This window comes from Coturnix japonica, chromosome 1, assembly GCF_001577835.2.
Source record: "Coturnix japonica isolate 7356 chromosome 1, Coturnix japonica 2.1, whole genome shotgun sequence".
Classification (NCBI taxonomy): domain Eukaryota; kingdom Metazoa; phylum Chordata; class Aves; order Galliformes; family Phasianidae; genus Coturnix; species Coturnix japonica.
In genome coordinates, this window is record NC_029516.1 from 157,906,710 (window position 1) to 157,933,193 (window position 26,484).

The window sequence follows — 26,484 nt, forward strand, 5'->3', positions numbered from 1 at the left end:
GTTACTTATCACTTTGGCCTTACGTTAACAACGGCAGCAGAAAAAGGAAAGCAATACTGCAAGCACTCCAATATGCAGAAGATCATGCTTTACCAAAGCAGAGAAAATGAATTCCTAAAGTTAGGAAATGCTTTTTCTTTGCACAAATAGTTTTGTTGAAAAGGCTTAGAGAAGCTGGGAAATATAAATATTAGTTGAGCAGAGAGTTCATAAAGATACAAAGTCCAGGGTGCTCTTTCAAACAAGCCCAAGAGAGGGAGCAGAAGAATCCCTTCATCCCATTACTGCACAGAGCTGTATTGTATTAGTAATGAACAATGGTGCAGCCTGGCTTTTAGTGAACGTAGTAAACCGATGCACTTATCTGTAAGACTGGAAGCAAGGCAAGCAACAAAAAGCCAGGGCTTTGAGTAAAGCAAAATGACAAACCCTTTGGGCATTTTGTCCTCTTTCATGCTTCCTGCCTGCTCCATTTTCTTTGCGTCACTCATGAACTCAATGCCCATTTTCCTTCTCTCCCACTCTTCTTTTCTTGTTCTTACTTTTCTCACATTAACTTGCTGGTTTCTGTTTGGATTCAGCTTGTGTTTCTCTCTCTGAAGTATAATAAGTATAACAAATTAATTGTAAATTGCTGCAGTTTGGACACTTGGATATCAACCTTCAATGTGCAAGTTTTACAATTAGCAAGCTAAGTCAAATACGAACTCGTTAATTTAATCTCGTAATTAAAATAAATACAGGGATGAATACGAATAAGATCCTAAAGAAGTGAAACACACTGCTCATGCAGTAGCAGTCAGCATAAGAACCTCTCTGAAGGCAGAACTTATTTCTGAATGCATCATGCCTTTATAATGTAGTTCCCACAAGTGAAACAGCCCCCAGGATAAAGTGATCTTCCCTCCACCTCACTACTGGTCACTAAATTAAGTTTTCATGTACGTAAAATAGATTTCAGGATTTAATCACTAATATTTGCTTCACTGAAATTTCACGTTCTTCACTTCGTAAGTACTTGAAGTTTTATAATAAGCACAAGATAAGTTGTCCCAAAAAATCTATACCCATCTTTACAATTTCTGCTTACAGTGCCTTGCAGATTGCGACCACTACTGATATCTGCAAATAGCTGAATACATTTCAGCACTGCTGGGAGATTAGAGACAATGTCTATGCTAGTAATTAAATTTGAGAAACCTGGAAGCAAGGTGCTAAGGCCAGAAAAAGGACTTGAAATATGTGAAAGACAGAGCTCAAAGACAATAAAAAATCCCACTTCTTGCACTTGGCAGGTAAAAATCAATGTCATCTTATCACAGAAACCTATGGCAAGAATGATCTTTGTGACATGTAGCAGAATGGCAACCAGGAGATAACGTTTTGCAGTAGGAACTATAAAAAAACAACTGTGACTAAAAGATTTCAGAGATTCTCTGAACATACTATTGAAGTAGCAAGTAGCAATTTTCTTTACGTATCCTGTTACTTAATTTTATTATTTTTGTTATTGTTTTGTTATTATTGATGCTCACTAAGGTTGAAAGTATGAAGTGCTGAGCAGTGTGGATGTGTGGATGTTTATTTCAGCTGGATGGCAAACTGAAGGTATCACAGTGCACACTTCTGCAGTGCTGGTTGTTTCCCCATCCTGGCTACTCAACAAATGCGTTCCATTCATCCCCAGCACTACCGCTACCAATTAACCGTGACAGAAACAAAATGGGAGAAAATCTTTTTTGTGAAACCAGCTTAGTGAACAAACTCAGACTTCTGTGCACAACAGGAGAAGGTGACTCCCACTGAGCTCAAAGGGAATCTCGCACAATGAAAATGAGCTCTGCTGTGTATCCTAAAGCAGAGATTTTTCTTCAGAGAGATCTATTTCAAGCAATACTGTTACATTTGGTATTGCAGTTGGTTTTGTAAACAAGCTAGACATGAAGAAAGAAGTACCGCCGTGACCTGGTAGAATGCAATTGAACTGCTTTTGCAACTACAACCACTTAAGATCAAATACAAAGCATAAAGCAAACGCTTATTTCATTCCAATACAAAATTAATTATGATGACAAAATGATCATCCGACGCTAAGGAAGAAAAATATAATTAATTACAGAATTAATGTTATTATCTATAAGAGCTTTAAAGCACACACGGTACATTTTGTCTATTCTAACTACCCCCAGCCTGTACAAACATCTAATTCTACTCAGTGTTTGGGAACATACAACTATGGCATAAAAAACAGCTTGGTTGTAAACAGACCTAGTATCTGGGGACAGTGATCCCTCGGAAGATGCTCCATGGTACACACTCTGAGACAACCTGTTGTCAGGTCTAAGCTCTTTGTCATATGCCATCATATTCCACTCCTGGCGTCTGTTCCTGGCTTTTCTAACCTTTTTCACCTCACGGGTGGTGCCATCTATACGCTTTTGCTCCTGATGTTCAAACAAAAGAAATAAAGCACGCAAAGAGAGAAAAAAAAGGGAAAGGAAAAAAGCAGGTTAAAATGCAGTTAGAGTGCATGAAAATAAGACCAGATTTACAGATGAAGCCAAGTCTTCATAAAATTTCTCTGCACTGAAAATGCCAAGAATTCTTTAAGCTATGAACCCCATTAGCAGAAAAATGTCATTCTGCCCTTCCTTGTGTAGGATGCACATCCCAGTGCGATATGGACCTACTTTTTTTATCTACTGTTTTTATCGTTTAACATGCCCTCCCTTCATACATCTGGTAAGTCACCAGAATTCCTCCTAGTTGTGCTCCATCCTTGCTTCTGATTATTCTGTATAAAAATGATCAAATGACACTAATGCTCTCTGCAGTGTGCCAGTAATACTCAGGCCAGTGATACATTACAGCTTGATTACTTCAGTTGGTTTAGCTTTTGAAATCTTTCAGCATCACTTCAGGCCCAGTCAATGTCAGTGATAGTTATCTATCAGATCTCCCAGCAGTGGGACTCCATGCTTTCCCAAATCTGGCACTTCTCCATCTGCCACCTTTTGAATACAAAATCATACTGGTGCTTTGTTATGAAAATAAGGAAGACTGAACAATCCAAACTGAAAGAAGTACATACGTGCTACTCTTTTCCTCAATATTTACAAGGGCACTGGATTATTATTATTTTTAATAAGCTCAAGAATCCACATTTTACAATACTAATGCATAGACAGGGAACCTCTTTAACCTATTTATTTATAATTTGGTATTAATCTTTTGGCTGTTAGAAAAATTCTCACTAATACAAGCGTAATCAACAGTATTTAGACAGGAGTGATGTAAAATGCTGATGGGCAAGCATTCTATTCTTGAGGATCTACCTCTGAAGTACAGGGGATAGCTGGAAAGTCAGAGTCCCACCAAAAAGGAAAAGAAAAAAGGTTATCTCACAGATGAGCAGAAATTCCCAAGGCTGTCAAACAGCAAAAACTAAATAATTCTGAAACAATTTACTTGGCATCATGCAACTGAAAAATAACAAATATTTGCTTGCCCTTGTTTCGGATCACTGGCTTGCTCATGCATGTCTGTATCACAGAGCTGCTGAGCCACATTTCCTAGCATTAACAACGACAGAAAATCCTTTATCAAATGTTCTTGACAACACTTGCTCATTCCTGGCCCCTGCAGTGTGTAACTTTTTTACTTTGATTCATGTTAAGCAAAGATTACCACTTCGGTTCTTTTTTTTTTTTTCCTGCCTATGAATTCTTTTTAGTTTTTTCCCCCCAATCTTTTTAGCACCACTCCCTTATGTATTCAGATTATGCAACACTTTACCTTCTCTTTTAATGCCATTTCCTTACGTCAACATTTTCTAATGTGGGAATTGGAGGTGACAGGTTCAATCGTGCTTTATTTTAAAGATATAAAGTTCTGCTGTTCCCCACACTTGTTGAATGTTTCACGCCTGTCTTTTTCATCTGATCACTGCAAAATTTCATTGGGTTTAATTTTGATCTTCCATCCTGATCCATTTCCTTAACTTTCGTTTCCGACTCATCACGTATTTGAGAAGTACAAGCAGGCCTCCAGGTTAACTGAAAACCTGCTTTCGTGTTTTCTCCTCACAGAAAAGTAATTCCATCCTATGAGGGTCACTACCATCCATTTCCTTTAAGTTTCTAAAGTAAATGTCAGCCTCCTGAACCATGCACAACACTCCCTGGAAGATAATCATTCCAATACAGTTCCTGCATGAACAAGGGAGCTTACACGACTGCTTACACATCATCACCTATTTAATAGCTTTTTTTATTTTCTTTAATTTTAGGAAGTCACCATGTTTTAATGAAAAATGGCAAACAGGTGTGTGTGTTAATAAACAACAACGTACACCCAAGCCTTCGTTTGATTTTGACTTGGATAGGTTGTTCCAGACCACCATCTGTAAGTATGCTAAAGCAATAAATACTCAAGCTGTACTAAGCACTACTTGTACTGATTTCTCAATTATCATCTAGAGGCATCTCTAAAACATTTAATTTTTTCGATAACAGTGGGGCAGACAAATAGCAGAAGCAGACAAAACCTCATATAACTCTGGTAGAGCAGCTCTATGCTGTCCCAGGAGCAGAGGATGATTTTATTAGCTCTTACACACCGTGGAAATACTTTCACGTCCTGAAAGGTGAACGATAGTTCTGGGATTAATGCATGAAACAGTTTTAGGGGACATGAAGGCTTAAAAAATAGCTACAGTTAGAAACATTTTTTTAATGAAAATTAAGCATTATTAAGAAGAGTTACTTCCTCTTAGTTAAGTGTAATTGAAGCTGTGATAGACAAAGGAACGCTGTAGGTTAAGCTGGCAAGCAATTACATCATTCATCTGTTGGCAGGAAGTGATTTTAGTCATACAGCAAAGTGCATTACAGCTTTCAGAGTTAAATTAATTTCAAGTTTGATATTTGCATCAAGAGTTAGCAAATGATATTTGAAGCATCTACGTAAGGAATAACAGCCTGTAACTGAAAATACTGAAAAGAAAAAAACAAATTGTTGAGCCTGGCGTATTTTCCTGACTTCATAAAACTTACAGGATCACATCCATCACAAATCATCAGTGATTTCTAAAATGCAAGCAGACAAACCTCCCCAAATTTAGAGTTTTATAATTATCTGTATAACTGATTGTATGGGAACTGCTGAATCATGGACTGAACCACTGATTAATCACCTGAGGCAAGCACTGGGTCAGCCCTGGGAGCACAGGTGAAGGCAATTCAGCTGTGTGACTGGAAGGAGTGGAGCCTGGCTGCACCTCACTTAGACCCCATGTAAGGGCTGACTGCCACTGGGGTAGGATCTCTTTACGGAAATCACTCCTTTGTGGAGCTTCTCATTGTGAGCCTAAATCTCTGGATATGGGTGAGCATTCCTTCTCTGTTCCTTTGTTATCTCACTACAGTACTCTTTCCAACTGTACTTTGTTGACACAAATTATTCCTAACGAAAAGCTGGGGAACAATAAAAAGTAAAGTAGAACAAACTTCCTCTGGCAAACCAAATGATTAATAACTGGCATACAGTTGCACATTCAGATTACTGCTATATGAAAGCCAAACTTACTGTACTCTTATGCACTAATCTACTGAAAGCTCAAGAGTTTTAAAAAAACAATCCACAAATAAAAATACAAATCACAAGCAAACAAACAAAAAACCCCAAACAAATAGGGAGCATGCAGTGGATTTTAAACCTGTAAAGGAGATGACCCTGGTCAGTAACAGCAATAGGTGAACAGTTGGACTAGATGATCTTTTAGGTCTTTTGCAACCTTGGTGATTTTATAATTATATGATTCTACGACAGCTTCATATGGAGCTGAAAGAGAAGATCAACGGAATTCTGTGCTACAATTCTCCGCAGTTAAGCTGAAAGAAGAACTGAGATATTTGAAGGTGGGAAAATGAAACACCACCAAATTTCTGCTGTTCATACATTTAAGGCACATTACCAACACAGTATTGGAAAATACACCCTTTGGTGCAGAGTTCTTAATCTTTGTTGACCATCTGAAATGTTGAGGCTAAAAACTAGCTACATTTGGTCAGTGTAGTAGGACTGCATAGTGTTATTAATATGTTAAGCAGTAAATCTATTTCTTGTCTCACAGTCTCTCAACAGGTTAAATACTTTATGCTTCTGTAAAGTATAAATTGCTGGCAAAATTCTCAGTTAAGTGATCCAAAGTGTAACTTCAACCATGAGATTGTTAGAAGATGCCCTGGATTCATCCTCAGCCATTTAGGAACAAAGAAAAAGAAATGGTAGTCTCAAGCAACCTGTGGAATGAACATCTCAACCCAACCATGCAGCCCTCCACAGATTCCAGAAGATGCTATGCTGATTTGCACATTGACTTCTGGAATGCTAGAAAACCCTGACTTTTACTTGTCAAAGTCACATCTTTCTATGCAAATTTCCACCTGTGTTGCTTTCTTCTTAGCTGATCTCGTTGTATGTGCAATCAAATCAAATAGCACTCCAGATAGAATTCATGTTTCTGAGATGCACGGCTATACTTTTCCATGATTGGAACAGAGTGTATTTTGCATCTTGTTTGTAGACTGTAATACGGCAATTAAAATCCACAAAAAACATACCCTGGGTGGAAATAAGTGAGACGTGTTGCCTAAAATAGTCTGACAGCAAGATCTTGATATAAAAGGTTCTGTAAAAATCTCTGAAGGTATCAAAACATTTTCAAGTGGTATCATGTTATAAACTTGAAAAAGGCCTCTGTATTTTCCCTTTTTTAATAACAAATCAGAACAGAAAATTTAACAGTTGATATTTTATCCCTTTCTCTAATGAAAAACCCTAAATTTGAAGGGGGAAAAGAGGGCTGGAAGGAAAGAACCTCAGAGGTTCTAATTAACCCTATATATTATTTTTCCACAAAAAATATTGGAAAACAAAAGCTGCTATAATTGTTTCCCATCTCTCAGTCAATTCTATCATTTATCATAAGGAGGACACAGTAGAATTACAACACTGCATATAAGTTTTTATGCAATTAGACACATAAACAAATGAATATTTTCAAGTATGTTACACTGGATGCTATCTTGTTCTGAAAACATTTACTTAGCTTTTTTTCACTGCTATTTTATATTGTGCTACCTTTCAAAACAAAACACTTTTGACTGGTACTCCTAACAGGAAGATCTGATTATTTGTTTCCAAAATTAGAATCATAAATTAAAACAGCCGCTGAATTCAAGTAGTTAACTATGTTTTCATGTTCTGTTTTAAAATGTTGTAGTCAGAAAGCTACATGATGATCCATGATGAGATAGTTTTGGTCCTGCTCTGAAAGCTGAATGCTTACAAGTCCATGGGGCCAGATGGATTGCACCCTAGAGTGCTGAGGGAGTTGGCGGATGTGGTTGCCAAACCACTCTCCATCATTTTTTGGCAGTCCTGGCTAACCAGGGATGTCCCAGCAGTCTGGAGGCTGGTAAATGTGACGCCCATCTTCAAAAAGGGCTGGAAAGATGATTCTGGTAGCTACAGACCTATCGGTCTCACCTCGGTGTCTGGGAAGGTCATGGAACAGATAATCTCAGGAACCATCATGGACAAATTAAAGATCAACGAGGGGATCAGACCCAGTTAGCATGGGTTTATGAATGATAGATCTGTCTGACAAACCTGATTTAATTCTATGACAAGGTGACCCGCTTAGTAAATGAGGGTAAGGCTGTCATTGTGATCTACCTGGACTTCAGTAAAGCCTTTGACACTGTCCCCCACAATATTCTTGTGGATAAGCTGGCTGCCTATGGTTTGGATGGGTATACACTGCGTGAAGCACCAGCTAAATGGACAGACCCAGAGAGTTGTAGTCAATGGAGTTAAATCCAGTTGGCAGCTGGTCATGAGTGGTGTCCCCCAGGGCTTGGTGCTGGGGCTGCTTCTAGTTAACATCTTCATTGATGATCTTGATGAGGGGATTGAGGGCATCCTTAGTAAGTTTGCAGATGACACCACACTGGCAGGGAGTGTTGATCTGCCAGAGGGAAGAAGGGCACTACAGAGGGACGTGGATAGACTGGATTGATGGGCCAAGGTTAACGGTATGAGTTTCAATAGGGCCAAGTAACAGGTCCTGCATTTTGTTCACAAAAACCCCAGTCAATCCTACAGGCTTGGGCAGCAGTGGCTGGAAAGCTGCCTGATGGAAAGCGACCTTGGTGGATGCGACCTTGGTGGATGGACAGGTGGCTGAATATGAGCCAGCAGTGTGCCCAGGTGGCCAAGAAGGCCAACGGCATCCTGGCTTGTATCAGGAATGGTGTTGTGAGCAGGACTAGGGAAGTCATCCTGCCCCTGAACTCGGCATTGGTGAGGCCTCACCTCAAGTACTGTGTTCAATTTTGAGCAGCTCAGTACATAAAGTACATGGAGGTGCTGGAGCAGGTCCAGAGAAGGGCAACAAGGCTTGTGAAGGGCTTGGAGAATCAACCCTATGAGGAGAGGCAGAAGGAACTGAGGCTGTTTAGTCTGGGGAAGAGGCTGAGGGCAGACCTTATTGCTCTATTCCAGTATCTGAAAGGTGCTCACAGCGAGAGTGGGGTTGGAAGTGGAGAGGTGACAGGACGAAGGGAGATGGCCTCAAGTTGCACCAAGGTAAGTTTGGGATGGACATTAGGAAACACTTCTTTACAGAAAGGGTTGTTAAGTACTGGAATAGGCTGCCCAGGGAGGTGGTTGAGTCACCATCCCTGGATGTGTTTAAGAGCCGTTTGGATGTGGTGCTCGAGGATATGATTTAGCAGAGGGTTGTTAGAGTTAGGGTACTATGGTTAGGCTGAGGCTGGACTTGATGATCATTAAGGTCTTTTCCAACCTGAGTAATTCTATGATTCTTTGTCCAGCCACAGGAACAAGGAATAAATGCCATATTATAAAATCACAATAGTAAAACTCCCCTGTAGTTGTGTCCTATACACATATTTCTAAGCAGGTATCATACACACTAGCAAACATCCAGGTGTATGTATGCTAGTATCATACACACTAGCACGTATCCAGCTGTCTGATATACAGTACCTACTTATACTTACATTCCTATACAGACATCAATATCTATGATGTTTGTATATAACTGTGTACTGAAAACTAAGAAATTTCCTTCTATTTCCTCTGAAGCCTGTGCACCTGTCACATCTTAATTCAAATCCTTTACCTCTCTCTCATTGAACTTATCTAGAAGAGCACCTGCTGTCAGATGGGCAGTCAATACTTAACACTTAAAGGAAAAAGAAACTGTCCTCAGTAATGTTATGGCGCTCAAAGCAGCGTAACTCATCATTCAAAGCTAAAAACCATGAAAAGAAGAAATTTTGATTACTTCAAATACACCTCAATCAAACTGCTGAAAGGAATCCAGGACTGAAGATAATTCTCTAAGAAAAAGCTATTTTGTTGTTGTTTTTGAACTTTGAGGAAGAAAGGAATATTGTGCCTAAAACAGGCCTACTCTTGGTACTAAAACTCATCATTAGGCCATGTATCGTCATTTTACTATCTTGTTATGTGTAGAAAATTGAAGGGTTACTACCAAGGAACTGAAAAACAGAGTATATACTTCTGAATAAGCCCATGTTTTGCTACAGGAGATGATGCAGCTGGATAAAGAACTAAGAAAATAGCACCACAATTTCTAATTCATTTTCCCCCCCTAAATCACAGGGTCTTTTTTTTTCCATAAAGCACAACAGGTCTATTTCACTGAGTATTAATATCCAGTACTGGCAAACGATTAAAGAAAGCATGCTGGAAGACAACTACAGTTCTCCTAACATTCAATTTGCCAACTTAAAACAGGCATTGTGAACTATAAAAACAGAAATGACTCAGAGTCTTCAGGAGTGGTTACTCATTAAGTGGAAAAATCCTTCCACGCACACAAACGAAGTAATTCTGCAATTCTTACGTCTAGACGAGTGTACACAAAATTTTAATATATTTATATCTTATTATGTTTCAGTTTTACCTTTTGTCTCCTCTTTTCTTTTCGTTTGTCCTCAGTATCCTGTAACATTTTTTCCTTCCAAAGGTCAAAGAAGTACGAAGGATCAGTATAGAACTTCAATCCATCTTTCTTATCATCCCTGCAAACACAGTAGAAGAGAAGCTAAGAAAATATGAAGCAGCATTTTTGAACTAACAAACCTTACCTTCCAAGGTCTTCCAAATTAATTTTCTCTGCATCATGACATGACAGGAAGTCAAGTGTGTGAAGTGCCACTCCTGGCAATTGCAACTTGCAGTTGGCTTGACTCATGCCAAGAATCTCGGGGAAATGGGGTGAAATCCACAGCCCTTCTGGAGGCTCGCTCCTAACTGACAGCTAGTGTGAAATTCCCTGGTCCTACAAGATGATCAGTGCCAAAATAGGATGTGTAGGGGACAAAGAAGCCTAAGTTATGCATGGAAAACAGCTGACTCAAAATAACTGGAAAGGGAATATTTGGTCCAATCCAGACAAGGAAGCACATCAGTACTCTGAAGGGCAGAAGAACTAGGAAGGTGGTACCAACTGAGGGTTGAGTTCTGCCAAACTCTTCTAGGAGGGTTTGAGACAGAGCTGACAGGGGCTTGGTAGTATGAATTGGCAGCAGCACCCACGATCACTGAGACTGTTGGATCAGGGTATAGAGAGAAGATCTTACACACTATCTGGTCCTACAGTGGCTAAATCCTTACTTTCTGTGTGCTAAATCTCCTCATTACTAAGATCTAACTTATTAAAGGGAGTAGTGGGGCCATTCTTCCATCCCTTCATCTTTGATCAGACTACAAACTGAAGTTAGTATAAACCTTATCCAAAGCAAATAAAAATAATTTAAAACCAGGGGCAGTAAAAGACTCTAAAAAAGTAAATTTCACTAATGCATTCCTAATACAAAAGGAAGAATGCAATAAAGCTCACTGGTAGTACTATCCTGATACAAACTGGACCACAGCTTTGCAGTACACTTGTTTGATATAACACTCACTGGATGCCCATAAATATGGAACACAGATGTCTGTAGCAGTGAGCAAAACACTGTACACCAGCTATAAATTGAATAATTTTATCTTCCAAGTAAAAACTACAAAAAAAAAAAAAAAAAAAATGAAACTAACCCAACAATGTAAATGTTTTATGTCGTTCCTAAACAAAAATATATATTCAAATAAGCTACCACAGAGCTTGAGTTCCTGCCTTAGGTAGACCTCACAAATCTTGTAATCCAGTACCTATCAAAAGTTAAAGGATGAAGTAAGTAAAAATGTGTTTGCCCACAACCCTTCAGGTGATGCTAATTTCGTTAACACGTGAAATCAGGAGAAAAAAATACAGTGTGAGAGCGCACACATACATACATATCAGGAGACGGCAGGGAAAGCAAAAGCAACAAAACCAAATTTCTAGATAAATAAACCAAAGAAAGCATTGTTCCCTGCATCATTAATTTTCTTTTCACTTTTTACATGATGAATGGCACTTGCCCCCTGATGCCATGCTGCCACGTAACACTGTTACGCTGAAATACAATGATTTTTGTGTCAGATACAACCTATGATTTTCAGTGTGGTAACAGCTATTTTTGTTTTCATGAACAGAGAAGTCTTCAACAAAAACAAACCTCAATAACCAACAAAGGTTTCCCCATCCACTGTAATCACTCTCTATATATAAACATAAGAATGCAAGCACTCAGTGTTTCCATACCTGTAAGGTGAAAGAATATTCAGAGGAGGTGGTTTATCACTCTGATTATAAATATCAGCCACTGGGTTAGGAATGCTGTTCTTTGAAACTACCTGCTGATCTTGAATTGTTGAACTCTTGAACGCTTTTTTCATGTTGATGTCCTGTAGTGATACTGTTAAAAACAAAAACACATTTAACATATATCTGAAATTAACTTAAGTGAATTTAAAATTAAATTAAATTAAACTAAAATATCTGTAGAAAAACATGGAAAACAGAAAGATTTGTCTGTACTTTTCAGGAGCAATCACGATATATATGTATACAGGCACATAAAAACTGATGTAGCAAATCAAATTTACATCCCACTTGGTCCAGAAGTTCACTTGAAATAACAGGAACACGAACCATATGTCTTGGTAGTTGATGATGTAATCCTGTCATATGTAGATGCGCAATGATTCCCCCTTTTATGCAGGGTTCAGCCTGGATTTCTAATAGCAGAAAGTCTGGCTTCAGCCATGGAACACAAAGTTTGATATTCCTCTGTCACAGCATGGTTTATAATTACATCTGCTATCCATCAGCATTCAATCCCACTCTAATGATTCAATTACAGCCCCTGGAATTCCTGTGAGAGCATTCCACGACTTCTACTATCTTTCAATTCCCAGTGTTCCCATACAACCAATAATGTCTTTCAATCTTAAGTCTTCATCATCTCTCTACAGAGAGAAATAGGTTTGCACATTCCAATAACATACTTTTATTGCATCTTTGCTGGTACACAGACCTGTCAGTCTAGCTAGGCTTTCTTTTGTGCTTAATATATATTTCCCTGAGATGGAGTGTCCTTTGCTGAAAAGCTCCAGATAATGCCAATCACAATTTAAACCTGACAGTAAGCTACGTTATCTTCTATTCTTAGGCAACCTGATGTTTGGTGGGAAGGGGAGAGTGCTGTGTTTGACTGTCAGACATAGAACTGAAGTCTTCACTGGCTTATTTACAATGATATTATTTCTGGAACTTATTGTATGTAACAAAATGCATATTCATATGCATTCAGCTTATTACCATGAAGGTGACAGCAAAAGTATAAACTGAAGGCAGTTTAAAATAAGATCTGATTATAATCTCAGTCCATTCACTAGTTTTCCTTTTCAGCACTCTTTTCAGTAACTCTCAGAACTCTTGAAACTAATGGGAAGGTATCCTGCAATACAAATGAGACCTTAGAAAAAGGAAACAAAACCACACACATACACAAAAACAGCATTTCCAAAAATAATGTACTTGAAAGTCATGAAGTTTGGCATAACCCATAACCCATGGAATTAGTACACTCTACAAATACTTTGCTCATATATTTTGCTCTTCTAGTTTGCTCGTATTACCGCTACGACATGCCTCAAAATCTAAGCTGACTAATGGCTCAATAGGAGCGGAGCTTATGTTCCAATGTAGCTCATAACCTCACTTCCAGTTAACGTTTTTCAAAGCACAAAAAATATGCATCATGCAATAATTTCCAATCGCCAGCCAGCTGGCAGTGGAAAGCTAAATATTATACTATTCAATATTAATGGCACCATTTAACATTAGCAGTAACGTTCAATATAACATACAAGCTTTATAAAGAGTACTATTAAATGTATTTAAAGTAGTATCCATTGATAAATGGATACTACTTACATTGTTGTCCTGATGTAATAGGATTTCACATTTTACTATATGTCAGAAATTCTAATTTTCTGGAAAACAGAAGTGATTCAAGCAAGACATACATGCAGTGGCTGGCTCAGACAGGTAACTGAACACGAAAGCAAACACACATATTAGAGCTTTCAGGCCCAGATAGAAGCATGTTCTGCTCACTTTGATGAAGGAAGTGCTTTCAAACAATGTAATGAGATGGCTCAAATTCTTCATCTTCACTGTTTATTTATGATATTACTGTGTATATATGTTTTAATATTTCATAACTTTTGGAACACATTGCCCAGAGAGGTGGTAGCTGCCCCGTTCTTTGCAGACATTTCAGAGGAGGTTGAACGAGGCTCTGAATAGTCTGATCGAGCTGTGGTGCCCCTCTTCCCTGGCAGGGAGTTGGACTAGATGACCTTTAAAGGTCCCTTACAACTCTGAAGATTCCATGATCCCATAATTTATGATGTTAATAACCAAATGTTTCAGCAAGTGAGGACACAGCAGCAGAAACTGCTGTTTTAAATGACTAGGACCTCCTAGAGAGCTAGGCAAAGCAGACATCCGGGATTCCTAAAGAAGTGCTTTAAGATCTTTGGTAACTGTAGCCAGTGATCCTGAACCCACTTCAGTAGAACAGTCTGTTACCACTCCATCCTGAAATGAACAGATCTACAGCCCTGAACTTTTCCAAATGCACTCATTTATTTCCAGTAAGGCTCAGACTTACTCACTTACAATTTTTTTTTTTTAATTCATGGACTAAAGTTCTCCCCATGACAAATGCAGCTTAATAGTTCCATTACTTCAGGCGTTTCATCAAGTAATACTAAGTCAAAAATGAAGACAGTTATATGACCTGAGATTATTTTTCCCCTTGCTCTTCTAACAAGTTTTCTTAGTAGTGCAAGCTGGGAAAAATCAAGATGAAATATTGGTTCAAGATTACTTTGAAAAGAGAGAGACTGTTATGTAATTAAATACAGTGGCCTTGTCAACATCACTCCTGGCTCAACGCCTTCACACAATTACTTACCTTCTTCTACCGTTGAATCCAGCTGGGTGACTTTGACAGCAAGGCGATCGATTCTGTCTTGAAGGGAATTTGCTCTGATGTAGAAGCTGTTAGCCTCATTAAACAATTCACCAAATATGTCTTCAGCATGTTTACCTGTATAAGAAAACAGGCAAGGAAATCTCTTTGCTAGAGAGACACAAAATACAAGACAAATGGCTTTGATATCTTGCAGTTATAATACAACACTATCTGCAAGATTGTAACAACATAGTTTTTCATTTAGCAAAGTTCTGGGCAATAGAATTGGACAAAGTCTCCAAACACACTAAATGCTGTGAGAAGTCTATTCTGGACATCCAGCTTGGCCATCTGCTTAAAATAACAGAAAAAAAAGAAAACCCAACCAACAAATCCCACGTACACACACAAAGAAATGCACGCAGACTGCCAAGCATCATAAGGCTGCTCATTAAATCTGCCTCCACAGTGTAAAAGATGACTTAAAATTATTGCTCTAAAAGCTGCTGAAGTACATCTGGAATACTAGGATCTAGTAACCTATAATCATTAACATTTATTTAATTACAGACACAAGCACAATGTTAAAACAAAGGCAAAGTGAAGCAAACTGAAGCAGGTTCCTCAAACAATGTGGTTTGCTCAGCTTTATGCTTACCCTCTATGTCGCTCTGTCACTGAAGCCTTCTGTGAGACTGAGATGACAGTGCCCACATTGAGCATGGTTTGTCTGAACTGGACAGAGTACAAAAGAGGAATCTACCGTCTTTTCAGCCTCCCTTTCAGCTGTCATGTTTTCTTAACCACTATAACAGCATAGATCATATAGCAGTCTAGATCTGTAGCCATAAATCCCATTTTAATTAAATGTGCTACAGTGGATACAAGTGCCACATGACAAAACCAACATTGTGTTTGCCCATCCCATCCCTAGACCTTTCTTCTCCCAAAGTACCAGACACCCGCATCCATTTCATTCACCTCCTGCCCCAGTCATTCTCTCAGCTCCATTTTTAATATCCCCTCTGCACCAGAAATTCCTCTACAAATTTCAGATTCCACCTGCCCACTAAACTGACAGTACTGCACCTACTTACGTCTCAGTCCCCCCTTCTACCTCTCCCCCCCCTTCTATCTCTAAGGTCCCTTCCAACCCGCACGAGACTATTACCATTACTACTCTACAAAGACATTGTTGATATTAAATTATAATTCCACCAACTATTTACGTATCCAGTATCTCAAGACTTCTATGCTCTGTTAGTCCCTCACATAGCAGTGGAGCTCCAGTCACTTCTGTGCCTTCATGACCTTATGTTGGGCTCTCTCCAATGTGTCCATGGCTCTCTTGTACTGGGAGTATTCAGAACTGGACCCAGAACACCAGGTACATCCTCACCAGGGCTGAGATGAGGGGAAGGATCACCTCCCTCAAGCTGCTGGACATGCTTTGCCTAATGCAGCTAAAACACCATCGACCCTCTTAGCAGTTTGTAGGTTTATGGCTCCTCCTTCTTGCCTAGCTGAAAACAGGCCAGATACTTGCTTTCCTCCAGATGCACACATCTCCTAGTTGCCACGACTCCAAACATTACAGAGAATGGCCTTGTGATCAATGCCAATTTGAAATAGCAAGTAAGTTAATGTACAGGATAAGATCTAATTAGGAAGTGTTCGATACAGAAGTATATTTATGGCTTTAATACTTAGTCTTCAAAAGTAATCAGGTGCCATTATTTCTTACACGTAACCTTAAGTCAGTAACAAAACAACAGTGCAACAGATCCTGTTGCAGAGACCAATTTTTTTAATTGGCAAGAGCCCTACTGCCATCAGTCCAAACTCCAGAGCCAAAAGTTACAGAGTATTTGTGGATGGTGTTTCTTCAAGGTCTTTCCTTTGTGTTTTACCCTATGAAGCAAGCATCATACTCTTAAAGACAGGCTGCAGGTCCTCACAAGTCCTACACAGTAGATTCTCTTCCTCCAAGTGGAGGTGAATCCCCCAGTCAAGCTTTTGCCTTATGTAAGAAGTGCAGTTTCACATAAAACTCTGCTTATTCTGCCTGTTCTCCAAGCCAGCTGGCTGCAAACAAACCCAAATCTGAAGTCATAATAGAAAAAAAAAGCTCCATTGAGATCACATTCCCTTTGGATAAGAGCTTGTTCATGTCTCCTGAAAAGAGCAGAAGCAAGCCAAATTTGTAAGCAACAGCTCAAATCTGCCAGTTTTTAGAATCTATAGCGGGCTTACAGTGAAACATTAAAACACAGTATGACTGCAAGATGGACTTGCACTTGCTCTCTCCATGCTTCATGCTGTGGGAATAGCCAAAAGCTCTGATACTGTCAGCAAGACATACTGCATTAGCACCGCACAATATTTTTCTATGATCATTTCCTTGCTCCCAGTTGGCTTGAAACAAGCCAAAAAAAAACCCCCACAAACCCAATGTTGTCTGAAAAAAAACGCTCTGCAAACATGATGGATTTTCCTGTTATACTGTGGATAAACCTGGTTGTAAGACCTCACTCATTAAAAATCACATTCATCTGTTCAAACAAATGACGCATCACTTATCCACATAGATCTTTAACTGGACCCTAATAAAGTACATCAGGGCTGTCTGAACGGACTTCAAATGACCTGAGAAACCTGCTAAGCAGCGGATATAAATTGTTTCTCAGCTAGTTCCTCAGCAGCTGTCCTAAGAGGATGTGAATACACATGGCAGCAGATGAATTAGACCAAATACTTTACATGGAGAATTGGAAGCTAGACATTCCGAGCAAGATTCAATAAGGCAGAGATGTTAAGGAACTATTACCCACATTCTGGCAATCACTGTATAACTCCAAAATGAGGTCAGATACCCCTGAATGTCATCAGGAAACATCAAATGTTCTTCTCCACTTTCTGAAACTCGATACAGAGCAACGGCCAAACGAAACAGCAATTGAAGGTAATAGTAAACGCAAATGCACATTAACTGTAAATAACTTCAAGCTGCAAATTAGCAGCTACTGCTCAAAAACAAACAAATATTTGACAACCACTTAGATACTCCCCTGAAAATGTCAACTCAAAAGTCCAGCAGCAGTTAAAAACCAGCAATCCTTGAACTTTCAGGGAATTAATGGCAGAAAGTCACTGTGACACTGTTTGGATTACAGTGCAACTCTACATTTAAAAAACCCCTCTAACTTCAATCTCCCAGACAGAAATAAATACCTACTGAATTACAAAATGATCTCACTCCAAAAAAAAAAAAAATGTTAACAGGGCATGCCAACTCACAACATATCACCAGGAAGATAATAATGACTTAAAAATCACAGCTAATAACAGAAAAACATGGAAGATAACCATTTTCCATTATGTTTCACAAGTATCAAAAGGAAGAAAGGGAACAATTTCTATCGTGGGACGTTTTGCCACAGGTCATTGTGCATGAAAAATGCACAATTCTTTTTGAGCACATCTAAACAATTCCAGAGATGATAGATAGGTTTACAAAAGCTTGCTACATAGGATGATTCAGATAAACCTCCAGCTCAGAAAATCTCTAAATCACTGACCGCTGGAAAGGAGAACGCAACGTGTATATGGTACTCTCTCCCTAAGCAGAGGCTATTTAATATCATCACAAACTGAACATCCATCTAATGGAATCCACAACCAAACCACGCAGGCTTTACCAAACCATTTACATCTGCAAAGTGAAAAAAAACTGATGAACTGATTGTTTCTTTCCTAGGACCAGAATTATCAGCACAAACAACAGCTGCCGGCTGTTAGATGCTTTCTGAAGAAGGCAGATTTCTCATTATTAAGAAGCCTTATTCATCTTGCAAGTACTCCACTCCAGACATGCTAGAACTGCTAGATGTGGTGTCAGCTGAGAGGTGTAGCGTGCAGGATGTTCACTGTGGAGCAGCCTGTAGATTCGTTTATGGCAAATTCCATTCTTTCAGAATGTTTAATTTCATTCATATAATTTGATAAAACACATTAAAAACAACAACAACAACAAAAAAAAGGCCTAAGAAATAATAAGACCTTAAATAAACTGAAATGTCAGTCAGATCTGTTATTTAATGCCAGGAGGTAGAAGTTTGCTGTCTTCATCTGGGACAATTGCAAGCCAAGAACTACTCAAGTGCTAGTTCCATACCTAGCACCAATTTCTCACATCTAAGAAAAAGTTCCTACTTGACTATGACGTAGCTGTTTCTTCCTCATAGTTAAAAACATCAGTGAGGCTCTTCCTACATAAAAATTTAAAATACAGAAGAGCATAAAAGCAATGAAGTAGCATAATACCATTGTATTACATAGGTGGCAATGACCCAAATCAGTTTTACTATTACAAAAAGCTATTTTAGAGCCTTCCATTTGTTCAGTTTTTCATCAGGAAGCTGAAACATAAAAGAAGCTGCAGATACTTACTCAAGCTGCTTAGCTGGCGTATGATAGCAGCAAGGGTACTATTTGTCACACATTCCAGCTCACTAGTAATTCCCTCTGGTAGAGCTCCTCGGCAGAGATGCCTCGGTTCAATGTTTCTTTTCACCAAAGGCATGGCTTACAACCTGGAATTTACAGAAAAACAGAGATTGTGTTTACAACAGTGGAAATAAGAGCTATGAATTTATTCAGCACACATTCAGCTTCTTCCGAAAAACATACTTTACCTTCCTTCTTTTAAAGCACTTGCTTCAGTCTTCCCCTTGTAAGATGCTGTACCACTTCTATAAAGGCAAAGGAGTCACGTGCTCAAGTCAGAATGTGACAAGAACACAGAGCACACAGCTGACATAGACAACACGCACCAATTCCAAGGCAAGAAGTACGCTATTTACTGCTATGCAGACCAGTGCTACAGTGTGCCAGTGCTTCGCGGAATCATTGGACTTCAGCAGGCATTTGCATTTTAAAAACTGGCAGTTCCCCCTGGACTCACAGGAATGAATGCTGTCTGCAGTGAGCAGGCCCACTGCCTTGGCACAGAGCATTTGCCCAGCAGGCCACAGACTGGTCATCCACGCACTGCAGCCCCATAACTGCGTCAGATGCTGACCAACCCTCATCCCAACAGGTTTTCTATCAAAACAATGAACTCATCTGACAGATAAGGGCACAACACCTGAACAGAAACAGGCTGGGTGAGAATAGAAGTTCTATGTGATGAGAAAGATTGTTTTCCATTAGTATTGTTGGATGTCATTCTGAATGAGGCAATAAAATGTATTTACCACAGTCTGGACACGTGCCAGATAAGAGAAGACATTTTTTTCTGAGAGAACAAAAGCTATTAGAATTGTTCATCTAGGGGACAAAAAACAAACATACATAGACGTAGTATAGACTAGGGAAAACTAGTGGAACTGAATACTTCATTAGGCTTAGCCAGCATGGAGGGAAACAGAAAAAGAGTTAAGATGCATTTAAGGAATCAGCTGACCAATTAGTGAATGCAAAATGCTCAATTCTTTAATGAGCACTTTTTTTGCCTAAGTTCTACAGAACCATTCCCAGATGAAAACCATGCAGAGATGGACTTTCAGATGTAAGACATTTTCTTTAATTGTATTTTCTATTGCTGTTTCCAGCCTTCCAGAACAAGGACTGCTTGTTACAAGGAACTGAACTTGTCTCTGTGCCTGAAAGAAACAGCAGCAAGTTTATTCCATTCTGATTAATTTATGCATTAAGAGTAATTATGTAGGCTACGATGCTGTATTTTCCAAAGAAACTGAAACCACTCATTATAAAAAAACATCAAGGAATTAAATAAAGGTTCCTTGAAAGTTGCCTCTGAGAAACAGCAACAATAAAATTGAGAGCTCATGGGTTAAAATTAGGGCAATACAGGACATCTGATGGTTGGGGTTTACCACAGGATTTCTGATCAATGACAGACTGCTGACAAGGTCTTCTTACTTCAGCTAAAAGGAGCACCATGCTCCCAGGCTCTCATCCTGACAGGGGATTACAAACACCTGGATTTCTGCCAAGAAAATAACATGGAAGCCTAAAGCAATCCAGGAGATTCCTGGAGTCCATCCAGTATAACTTCCAGATCTAATTATTTAACAGACCAACCAGAGGTAGAGTGTTACTGGACCTGGCACTCACCAATAAGGAGAAGACCATGAAAGAGACTAAGACTGGAGGCAGACAACATGCATCCCAAGGTCCTGAAGGAACGTGTTAGTATGGTTGCCAACTCATTCTCCAACATATTCAAGAAGTTACTACTGTCAAGCAAAATCACTGGCAACTGGGAAAAGGGAAACATCACTCCCATTTACAAGAAAGGAAGATCATGGAAGCAACAGGCTGGTGAGCCTCACCTCTGTACCTGGAAAGATCATAAAAACCTCTCAGAAGTTATGTTCAGACACACGCAAGATGAGGAAGTGATCCAAGACAACCAGCACAGCTTCACCAAAGGCAGATTGTGCCTGACCAATCTGGTGGCCTGCTATGATGGGTGATGGCATCAGTGAACAAGGGAAGGACAACTGAAACCATCTACTTGGATTTGTGCAAAGCCTTTGACATGGTCCCACACCACACCCTTATCTCTGAATTAGAGAAATATAGATTTGAAGGCCTGACTATCCTACAGATAAATAATTGGTAGGATGGTTATAGTCAATGGCTATAGGCATTGGACTGGTGCTCTTCAACACCTTTATTAATGACCTGGACAGCGGGATTGAGTGCATCCTCAGCAAGTTTGCAGAGGGCACTGAGCTGACTGGTGCAGTTGGCACAATAAAATGAAGGAATGCCATCCAAAGTGACCTGAACAGGCCTGAAAAGTGGGCCCATGTGAATCTAAAGAGGTTTCACAAGACCAAGGGCAAAGATAATGCATTTAGCTCAGGCCTGGGGCTCTAAGTACAAGAAAGATGTGTAACTGGGAGATGGTCCAGAGGAAGGCCACAGAAATGATCAGAGGGCTGAGAGCAACTCTCTTATGAAGAAAGGCTGAGGGAGCTGGGCTTGTTTAGCTTGGAAAAGAGAAGGCTATGAGGAGGCCACACTGTGACCTCCCAGTACTGGAAGGGAGCTTTTAAACAGGAGGGAGAGTGACTTCTTACACATTCTGATAGCAATAGGACAAGGGGAATAGCTTTAAATTAAAAAGGGGAGATTTAGGTTAGATGTTAGGAAAAAAATCTATACTCTGAGTGCTGAGGTGCTGGCACAGGTTGCCCAGAAAAGTTGTGGATGCCCCTTGGAAGAGTTCAAGGCTGGGTTGGATGGGACCTTGGACAGCCTGATCCAGTGGTTGACAACTTGGTCCACAGGAGTGGGGTTGAAACTACATGGGCTTTAAGGTCCTTTCCAGCCTAAGCCATTGTATGATTCTATGATATCAGTCTATGATTCCCAGGTTTGTGTTGAGCACAGTGTTACTGCAACGGTGTTCCACTGAGCTCCATGTTCCTCTGTTATCTCAGGTTATTCTTCAGCCCCAGTTTATTTCTAGCAGAGAAACTCATCCTGATTATCTGCCACTACATTAAACATATTGAATCAGATATGTGATAGACCATATTTGGATTTTAATATAGTTTTAATATAGCTTCTCTTCCCATCCACCACACAGATAAACAGAAAACAAAACAAAGAGTTGTTATTAATTTCAAGACTTACACCAGTTCAGAAGGTTGGGACCAATCACAGAAGATTGTTTTACTTTAGCTAAGTAGATACCACAATCAGAGACTTGCACCTAGGATGAATGGGACCAAGCCTTAGCTGGGCATCACACAGCTCCTGATCCAGAAGCCTGTCTGCATAGTGCTCACACCATTAGCCACACTGAACACAGATGCACTCCTCTGCTTCAAGCAAAATAGGGATCAGCTTCCACGTTGAGCCATGGCATGAGCCCACCCTCTGCATCTGGCACCAGAGATGAAGGGCTCAGAAAGCAATTCTGAGGTTGCACCAGGAAGTATGAGACACAAACGCCAGACATGAAGAACAGGAACAGAAGTCAATAGGTGAGAAAGGAAACATAAGGTTGGATGTCACTGAACATCTCCCTAAATCCTTCTGTTTGATGCTGATCAGAAATAACATCTCACAGGGCCAAACTGACCCAAGCACAGATACTGCTCAAACCCTACAGACAACAGCAAGCACAGTTAACTTTATTTCCATGCATATTTGAAAAGAACAGCACAAAAGAAACTTGAGTTCGCTTAGATCAGTCCATTAAAAATTAGCATTAGATACATTCCCTCAGTTCTCTCACTTCCTTTTTTTTCCCCTTGCTCATAATAATGTGCTTAACTGCCTTGCGTTTTAAAATTAGAAGGCACTTAGCAACAGCTGCTGCCTTAGAAGTAAGCAGGTAAAGATCTACCTACAGACAGAGATAACTAAGGAATTGGTGCTTCTCTTATTAGGCTTTTCCTGCTCTTGCAAAGCACCCCCTCCCCCCCAGGTCACTTCTGACCACCTTCCTGCACCCAGCAGCTGTTGAACTGCATGCAGGGAGCTTGACATCGCCTTGGCAAGTCAGATTTAAAAACCAAGTAGAAAGCAGATGTACAGTAACAAAGATGAAAGAAGACAAACACAACTTACAATCTTTCTAAACAACAGCAGAGCGTGGCTATTATAAACAGCAAGCTGAGTTTTCAAGCATTTGACCAACTGGCAAAAACACAAACCAACAGCTGCTCCTACAATCTGCCTTGACCCTTCCACACCCCCAAAAAGGCACTGTCATTTACACTCAAAACATACCTTCCATACATTCACCCTAATTCTCTCTGAGTATATAACTTCTAGGTTTTAGAACTGACGAATCTCACTACCCCCTTAAAAAAAACTACAAAGAGGAACTACCATAATTCTCCTTCCATAGAGAAGAAAGAGATGGACTGAATAAGCAGCTTGTTGAAAGCAATGGAGTTTGATATTACATGAATGTATTCAGTGTCCACATTCCTCATGAGAGGTCCACAGAAGCCAAGAGGACAACTTATTTGTTGCATCTATCAATAGGCAGGTACAAGCAAAATGAGGAGAGATGAAATAACTCATCCATCAGCTCTGCTATGCAGCCACCTAAATTTAAGCACCTAAACCCTAGAACTGAATATCACCTCACCAAAAACACTTCATCCTTCACCGAAGATGCAGAGAAGGAGCTAGATGGATAATATACTCCAGTTCTCTTATCTCAAGGGAAAGAAAGGAACATACATCCCTTTACATACATTCCATTGTGTTTTTCTTTATCCAAAAAAAAAGATGACAACAACTGGGAAATCAAGCTTTGGGAATTTTTCCTGCTCACTTGTGAATTTCATTTACTTCTCTGTAATGACAAGAAAATGAGAACTAGCAGATAGCGTGGAAATCATCATTTTAAGTTCACAATCTGGATGTCATTAATCTATTCTTTCTAATAAAAAAACAAAGCAATGTGGGTTTTTGTTGTGTTGTTTTCTTTATTATTAATAAAACTAAGTTCATTCCAACCAAGCTTTTAGTCAGCATTTTGTATGCTGCAAAAGTACGTAAAATACATGGCCATCCATTACTGTGTGCCATTGTTTAAATGGCCCAGAATAATAAGATTACCTGCAATTGCCAAGTTTGTAAAAGAACTGTGAATAAGTAGAAAATCCATCAAGCACGCAATTACTGTCTCAAAGAATCCAAATGAAGTATTTTGACTAAACACCATGATTGTAAGTCATAAGTGCTATAAGCGCTTTACTTCTATACTTTTACTTAAGAGACCAAGTATATTATTTTCTTATTAGTAAAAGCAGATTTTTTTTTCTTGTTTTCTTTATTCTTAATAAAATCCTTGATTTTGATACTGGCAGGCATTTGTCAGAAGTACACAGAATGTCTGATAGGATCTTCCTCCTCAAGGTAACTAAAGAGCAAGAACAATTCCTCTTACCCTTAGTAAACTAGATCTTTTGACAAGACATTACAGATAAAGCCAAATGCCTAGAAAATACCCACCTCAAAAAGAATAAGTGAAATTTATTATACAAGCAACTGTCTGCCAACATCATTTCCAGAAATCTTCCTTCTGGCTGCCAAATCTACCTGAAAAAGTCATTGGCATCCAAGGCTGGAACAAGAATTTCTTGTCTTCACAGCACCAGACCACCACTTCTGATCTTCTTGTCACACCAACCTGGTAGTGTTGATGAAATTAGCACTGAGATTCCCCAAACAATTTTGTTTCTTTAATAAAGCTCTACAGTCCACTATCTAGGAAGCATGGCACAAAGAACAAGACTGAGAGATGTTACTACTTTAAATTCTTCCTTTTGAATGGAAAGAAAACATTTGAAAACTACAAACCCAACACTAACTTATCTCCATCACAGTGCTCTTCCCCATCAATTTCCAGGAGAAAAAAAGCTGTGTCATTTTGATAGATTGTGATAAAGTTTCATCTTCTACTCCAAAGTAAGTATGAGATGTATATGATCCTTTAAGTAGCCTAACCACTATTAAAGAAATAAAGATATTTAGTGGGAGCTATTGGTAATAGCTAAACGGTTGGACTGGATGATCTTTTAGGTCTTTTCCAACCTTGGTGATTCTAGGATTCTATGATTCTATATTTCATGCTCCCTATAAATTAAGCAAGCATACAGACAATCATCAGCATAACCAAGGTTGCTGCATTTTTATCTTCGTTTCTGCAGAATTCCACTACAGCTTTAGGAAATTATCTAAAGAATATATTTTTTTCTTGTACTAATTTCTTATCATCCAAATTAATTGACTATAAAATATTTCTCAGGTAGATTTAACCTTTCCTCTTCTCCCTATGGTCATCTTTCCCCAAAAGCCATCTGAAATAATTTTTGGCTGTATCCTCCTTACGATTCACATTCTCAGTTACAGCAGCTTACTACATTGGGGCAGGAGGAGTTTCAGGCTTTAAACACCTCAATCCAAGTTGCATTCTTCAGTATGATATTGGGTTCCCATTCTTTGAAATTCTTTTCACAAAATGGAACACAAAGCAATGAAAGAAAACCAAGGCAGTCCCACTGAAACCATTTTGTAAGTTTTGAAATAAGATTCTCATTCATTGAGCTTAGTAAGGAAGATAAAAATGTATCAGTGCTACTAAGATAACTATTTAGAGGGAAAAAAACTGCATATCTGAAATTCAATAGAGGTTCACAGATTGCACAATACAATAGATTGCTGACCTGAATTCAATCACCCTGCCAGTATCAGTTCCATTCACTCCTTTGTACTCATCCTGTATTATCAGAAAACAGATGATCCAGGACACCTTCACACTTGACTAGAGCCTCTCATCAGCTGTTCTTTTCCTAACCGAAACCCTGTTCATTACATCAAAACACTGATCTCTGTCTCCCAGATAAAGTAATGGCACTCAAGAAATCAAGCTAATTAAACTGGGAGGCATCTACCAGCTATACTTGTTGCTAAAGAAAAAACAAAATGCACACCACTAACAACACTGGGCTGAAAAAAATACCATACCAAGAGCGTGGACTGGAACACTCTGGGAAAACAAAGACAGAAGCCTTTGCTGAACCAAAACAGGTAAATTTAAATCTAATGTAACACCTCACACTGTGCTTAAGGGTAAAAGGTGGTCAGTCACATCACCGCCATGGAAAAAAAGTTGAACTGTGCCTGTATGGGTCCAAGCCTGGAATGGCCACCATAAATGTATTTTATTGTTCAGCAGAAAGCACAATTACTCATCTTCTCTCCATATGCACGTGGATAATTAACCACACACACAATGACGACAACTCACATTCTTGCCTTCCCCTTAAACAAACAGTGCCCAGTTTAAAGTATCAACAAAAGATGCTGAGACATTAATCTTGCTATTAGTGTGACGGCTGCTCGTCCTGCACAAGCCCCCTCCAGATGGCTCCATGTGATGGTGGGATGGGGAAGACGGAATATTCCATACCATTCTGAACATCTGTTCAGCTGCCTTCACGCATTAAAA

General features: G+C 39.3%; 1 protein-coding gene across 7 annotated transcripts in view; it reads right to left on the bottom strand.

The window, feature by feature from the left end:
• Positions 1-26,484, bottom strand: part of WASF3 (WASP family member 3) — a 59,764-nt gene that overhangs the window by 5,839 nt on the left and 27,441 nt on the right. For 5 of the 7 annotated variants that reach the window (XM_015852124.2, XM_015852129.1, XM_015852123.1 and 2 more), the window contains 5 exons: positions 18,921-19,063; positions 14,472-14,606; positions 11,747-11,900; positions 10,022-10,139; positions 2,269-2,444 (listed from right to left, as the gene is read on the bottom strand). In XM_015852124.2, the coding sequence (XP_015707610.1) occupies positions 2,269-2,444; positions 10,022-10,139; positions 11,747-11,900; positions 14,472-14,606; positions 18,921-19,053 (716 nt within the window). In that variant the 5' untranslated portion in view covers positions 19,054-19,063. Of the gene's footprint in view, positions 1-429; positions 597-2,268; positions 2,445-10,021; positions 10,140-11,746; positions 11,901-14,471; positions 14,607-18,920; positions 19,064-19,165; positions 19,222-26,484 lie in introns of those variants that run through there. The other 2 variants (XM_032442158.1, XM_015852131.1) reach the window with 2 other exon arrangements.